General features: G+C 39.3%; 1 protein-coding gene across 1 annotated transcript in view; it reads right to left on the bottom strand.

Moving 5' to 3' along the window:
- LOC137620689 (diacylglycerol lipase-alpha-like) overlaps window positions 1-6,195 on the bottom strand; it is a 788,256-nt gene extending 782,061 nt beyond the window's left edge. The window contains 1 exon segment of the mRNA XM_068351035.1: window positions 5,507-6,195. Within this exon segment, the coding sequence (XP_068207136.1) occupies window positions 5,507-5,601 (95 nt within the window). The 5' untranslated portion in view covers window positions 5,602-6,195.
- Between the last annotated feature and the right edge of the window lie 326 nt (window positions 6,196-6,521).

The raw sequence follows: 6,521 nt of genomic DNA, 5'->3' as shown, positions 1-6,521 counted from the left end.
CCCACCTATTTGCCTTCAATATCGGGTGGTCAAATTTACGAAGAACTAGCCACATTTTTTTGGGAAAAAGTTAGTGTCGATATCAGCTATTTCCAGATTATTGCCATATAACACCATACCTACACCTTTCCAAAGAAACTCGGTTTCCCCCAAGAGTTTCAAATCCATTTCAGGATGCGGGACCCACATTAGGACAATTCGTCGCTAATATCCGTGAAAAATTGATTATTACAAGTCAAAAACAATTGACGTTCATTTAATAACGTCGCTTATCACAAATACCATAGTAGGTCGTATTATGAAGGAGCTGTTGTTACGAGCAACGATTTGTCACTAAGAGTTCACTATCTTAGGCTGACAAACTCTCGCCCTCCGATAATAAATCAAGTGACGGTTTAGGCCTAAGTCCATAGACCGACTAAGGCATATTGTACCGTGGAAAGCAAACATTAATCTCCGTAAAACATAAACCTTACCGGAAGATTTGTTTGTCCCTTTCCCCAAATCTCTTGAGCGACTATATAACAAAATTTTCTGCGCATTAGTCCCTATCCAATACCGATAACAATAAAAGAAAAACAAATGGAATAATGATATGAGGGGGAACTTTAACCCTTCGATAACTGCGGTTAATCAAAATGTTTTTAGAGTTTTGTCATTTGATGAGGACAGTCTAGAGCCATTGCAGACGGCCCACAAACATCCGTTTTTAGTAGGCCGATACTCTACTTTAATTAATCATTAGATCCAACGGTAACTATCTTCATCATCGGTCGTTACTAGGCCACTGCAGAACAAAAGCCTCAGACGATGATCTTTCTAGCTAGTAGATTCACACAATTTTTCATAGTTCGCCAATCCATCGTCTTATCTAGGGACCCAGTCTTCCTAATGTTCATCTATTATCTGTCATTCTCCCTATATGCCCTGCCCATGTATATTTCTTGTACTCAAATATTGTTAGAATATCTACTTTAATTTGTTCTCGTATTCATATTGCTATTTTTCTTGATTGAATATGCACGAAAACTGAATAATTAATCAGCATCAAGAAGGTTAGAAAAAAAAAGTATCAAAATCTAAGACATCTATTACTACCTAAAAGCTGGGGCTACTTTTCAACGGCTCATGGATGGCATCTGACGGGACCTCCCCCTTCTGTGTCGGCTACGTGGATGACATACTCGTGTTCTCTTCCTCCAAAGAGGAACACCTTCGTCACCCATGCATCATGCTCGACTGCCCACAACAGAACGGCCTTGTAGTTCGGTACGACAAATGTAGCTAAGGCGTCAACAAAGTATCGTTTTTAGGACACCGCATCCCTCCTAGAGGAATCCAACCCCTCCATGAGAATGTCGCAACCGTTCAGAACTTACCCACGCCCTCGACCGTCAAAGTACAGCAAGAATTCTTGGGCATGATCAACTATTATCCCCGTTTCCTGCCAGCCATTACCGCCACTCTTGGCCCCTCAAGGGCAAGCCAAAAGACCTGAAGTGGAGTACCGTTTAAGAAGCAGACTTCTGCAGTGCAAAGTATGCCCTATCAACCTCTGCAAGGACTCCAACTGGCTTACCCAGCTTCCATATGTCCTCCTGGGACTGAGCACCACACCAGCAGCTGAAATGATATATGGCAACCCGTTGGTTGTTCCTGCAGAATTTTTACAGTCTGCAACTTGCCCCCACAATCTCCAGCGCCTACGTCACATTGTTGGAAAATTTACTCCATGAAACCAGACTTACAAGCCACAGCTAAGCAACGGTAACGACAGATATGCACTCTGCAAGGCACGTTTGCCTGTGCAACGACATTAGCAAGCCACTGCTAACGCCCACTTACACGGACTCTTTCCTGGTGATCCGCCAAATCCGAAGGCTTTCTTACTTAACATGCGAGGCAAAGAAGACGGTTTCTATTGATGGCCTAAAATCTGCGTGTCGCCTACAGTACACGTCTCACGAGCAGGGCGCCCAATTTCACATATATGTCTTTTTTACGAGGGGGGGGGGGAGTCATGTACCGCACGTGTTTCAAAACACGCTCGTACACTGTAACAGTATTTTCTTTTTACTGTATATCTCGCTCTACACCTCATCGTTAACACAACCTGTTTAAGCCTATCAGTTCACGAATAATTTTGTTTGAATTTATGTGACCTTGTCCACAACATATTGTATATAAACTAGCTATCTATTGTAATAGTCAGTTGCATACACCTGGCCTCTAGGTTACAACAAAACGGCTCTCCGGCTTCTCCCGCACAAGACTCTCGACCCCTCAGGCCTTTGAAACAACTCTTTAGCTATTTCTAGATGGCTTATGATTATTCATAAGTTCGCTTTTGTATAGTTATCTTTTTTTTCAGGTTGTTAAATTGAATCAGTTAAAAGGTTAGTAAGTGGAAGTAGCAAATTACCTTCGAAGCAGCTTCGGCCTATACGACATTGAGCTCCTTTCCCATAGCGAGAGGTTACACTTGTTTGGGCTTTTATTTACGCAGCCACTTTTAATTTGTCAAAGGTATATAGATTTTTATGTCGTTAATTACTCAATAACTCTTGCAATCACCAATCATCTGAAGGAAATTGTACTTAATCATAACATGAGGTCCTGCTTCTTTCCTAAACACGAGAAACGAAGGCAACAATTAGAATGTTGGACCATCAGATGATTTAGTGGTTGACTGTCTCTCCAAAATAGTTCGATGCCTTATAACCAAATACTGACATCCAGGTACGCAAAGTAAGATATTTGAAATTATAAACAGCAAAGAAAATTACTTAAACACATCCAACAGTATTTATCATAATATAGAAAAATCCCATAAAACCTACCATGTACATTTTACGTTCAATTTTAATTCATGATGTGGAGTACGTATAAAGTAAGTTACAAAATACAAAAAGCAAACATGGTGCATGTCTCAAAGTTTCCCGAATTGTCATCTGTGTATACCTAATAAATGGGAGTAATTTTTAGCAATGGGAAATTATTCAAGAAAGACATTGCCTATAATTTGCAAAAAATTGTTTAAAAGGAAATCATGCTTATCGAACTAGCTACATGCCACAACAAAGATAGGTAAAGAAACTCTTATGTATACCTTGGCTATAAATATCGCTAACGATAAAAGAAAACTGAAAAAAAGACTAATCAACAATGAAAACCAAACAAAAATAAAATCTATTTTTCCCATAAGCTGCAATTCATATTAGAGCAGTAGGTGGTAGGTTGGCCAGGGCACCAGCCACCCGTTGAAATACTACAGCTTTGCCTTAAAAAGTTATGGAGTCCTCTGACTGGCCAGACAGTATTACATTGTATACTTCTCTCTGGTTACGGTTCACTTTCCCTTTACCTACACATACACCGAATAGTCTGGCCTATTCTTTACAGATTCTCCTCTGTACTCATAGACCTGTCAACACTGAGATTACCTAATAATTCTTCTTTACCCAAGGGGTTATTGTCAGTGGCTACTTTCCTCTTGGTAAGGGTAGAAGAGAGACACTAGCTACGGTAAGCAGCTCTTCTAGGAGAAGGACACTCCAAAATCAAACCATTGTTCTCTGGTCCTGAGTAGTGCCATCGCCTCTGTACCATGGTCTTCCACTGTCTTGGATTAGAGTTCTCTTGCTTGAGGGTACTCTCGGGCACACTCTTCTATCTTATTCCTCTTTCTCTTGTGTTGATAAGTTTTCATAGTTTATATAGGAAATATTTATGTTAATGTTACTGTTCTTAAAAGATTTAATTTTTCCTTGTTTCCTTTCCTCACTGATCTATGTCCCTGTTGGGGCCCCTGGGCTTATGGCATCTTGCTTTACCAACTAGGGTTGTAGCTTAGCAAGTAATAATAATAATAATAATGCCATATGCTGCAATTTCTGATCCCTGCATAACTAAGTTTTGAAGCACTGATATAAACCGCTAAAACAACATACTAATGGTCTTCTGATTTATGTGACAAAAGCATTAATGCTCGTCACAGCTGCACGTTTAGCTGTATCTTGAGTGGCAGGGAACACTCATGAATGTTCTTCCTGTACCAAACAGATACTATAGTCCATTTCTTTTAGCGATGCATATTTGCACCGACTCGCGGCGGTGCCCTTTTAGCTCGTTAAAGTTTCCTGATCGCTGATTGGTTAGAATTATCTTGTCCAACCAATCAGCGATCAGGAAACTTTTCCGAGCTAAAAGGGCACCGCTGCGAGTCGGTGCAAATATGCATCGCTAAAAGAAATGGACTACAGTTAAAGGCTATTGAAGAGAGCCTAAGTTTTCTAGCAACTTCTTTCCATGCACTTTGGATCTTAAAGCAAACACCGTTGATTTTATTCAATAATTAATGCCATATATTGCACTCAGAGTAACATGTTCAAAGGTTTCTTTTAGTCACAACCTATAAAAAAATTAGACACCGAAAATAAGGCTAAATTAAACATTCAGATACGCTGTTAAGGCTAAATGGAAAGTAGAGTTGAAATCTTAAGTGACAGAAGGACATTGATAACAAGTATAACCAATTGTGACAAAATCCATTCCTACTCAGGACCCCATTGATGGTTGGGTATGTTATGCTGAGAGTAAGGGGAGAGTGTTCAAGATGGAAGTCAGGGTGCCTTAGATAAACAAGGTATATTTTGAAATATGTAGGGAGAGTGACTGGTGGGGTGTGAGGGTGGGCGTGAGACCGGGGTGCATTGAATTTCCATGGCTGTTCGATATCTGTTTTAAGAATACGAGTCCAAGAGAGGACCCGAGATGCAAGTACAGAGTTGTGGAATGGGAAAATGAGTCGATAATGGTGGGAGTGAAAACAGCATTTTAAGTAAAAAGTAGGTAACAGCATGAATTAATCATATCCTCTTTGCTTAGGCACCAAAGTAAAAAAGAAAATTATATAAATATATATATATATATATATATATATATATATATATATATATATATATATATATATATATATATATATATATATATAGTCTGCGCTTCAATGCATTTGTAAATGTGATCTTCATCGATATTCACAATAGGCCTATACTGGGCAAATAACATTAGCAACATAAGACGGTGATTTGCAGTATTAAAGTCCATGCAAATAAAAACTTTATCAACAACTGACAAAGAAAATAAAAACTTTACACATAATTAACAACGTAAAAAGACATCAGAATATGCAACATGTTTTAGTACGTAAGTAGACCCAAATAAATCCTCTTCAGAAGGACGAGAGCTTAAACCTCGAAAAAAATAATTCTGGAAAACATTTTAACCTATCTACACTCTATCAATATACAGTACATTGATAAGGAGACTATCTTTTCTATAGATTCCACTAAAAATACAGGTTTTCCATATAGGCAAACGCAAGGCATACCGTATATGCAACCTCAGCAAACTGAGCAATTAGTCTGGTTTCATTAAAGTAACGCGATTCGCATGATCCTATGCAATCGAACAGACAGAAATACAAGTACAATAATCTATGACCTACCATATAGTGTGAAGGATGAACAGGAAGACGCCTGGAACCACCAAATCGTCTGAACCAACTGACCAACGTCGTCGAAACACGATAATTCCAGGCATGTTGACAATAGTTAACGAGACTGCCAAGGGTTCTGGAAGTAACGTACGAAGATTGCACGTAAATATGTCAATGGCTTGCAGTCCAACAATCTGCAATCTGGATGAAGAAGTCTGGAAACTTGAAATGCCCGCCCTGGCGATGGTTGTGTTACAGAAGGCTTCGAACAAGCAAGAGGGAAAAATACTTTCTTGGGGTGTTATTGATGTCGACTGTAGCCGCCATTCAGAGGTCAACACACCCACTACAACTACAATGGTTGTTACGTATCAATCTAAGTTGTTACAATGGATCGATATTGTTTCCCAGAGAATAGTAATAGTAGTGGTAGTTGCCGCGACTCAACAATGCCATTTTAAATCTAAGTGCAAGAATCATATCAACACATTTCTCTTTAAAGCTTTGCTAGAATATAAGTCGATTTTTCCTTTTTAAATCTGTTTCACCATTTGGTTGAGCATAATTTCTACTGCAAATCCCTACAAGAGGGACTGGTACATTATGCAAAACCTCTTTTTTTTATTTACATCACACCAGACACTCACACGGTGGGGCAATACCGCAGCTAAGCGACACGTCTTCTCTAGCCCCGCATCAACTCGCTACTGATTCAGCTAACGTTGGCAACTTGGCTAACTAACTTGGCTGGCTGTGGCTGGTCGCGCTGCCGACCGGTGGCGAGAAGTATAAATTCATATCTTATCACTTAATTATCACTGACATGTGATAAGATCAAGGTCATTATAAGGATATTTAATCATTTCATTTGTCTACAGGAATAAAACAAATTTATATAATTTCTAAACGTCTATGAGCTTATGGTTTATGACAATGTTGTTGGCAACCTCTGGCAATCGTGTTCCCTCAACCCCCTTCGGTTAAACCCCTTTATCAAAATTTTCAATGATCGTTTTGCTCACGT

The sequence above is a fragment of the Palaemon carinicauda genome, chromosome 27, assembly GCF_036898095.1.
Source record: "Palaemon carinicauda isolate YSFRI2023 chromosome 27, ASM3689809v2, whole genome shotgun sequence".
NCBI classification, from domain to species: domain Eukaryota; kingdom Metazoa; phylum Arthropoda; class Malacostraca; order Decapoda; family Palaemonidae; genus Palaemon; species Palaemon carinicauda.
This window is presented reverse-complemented; position numbering and strand designations above follow the sequence as displayed.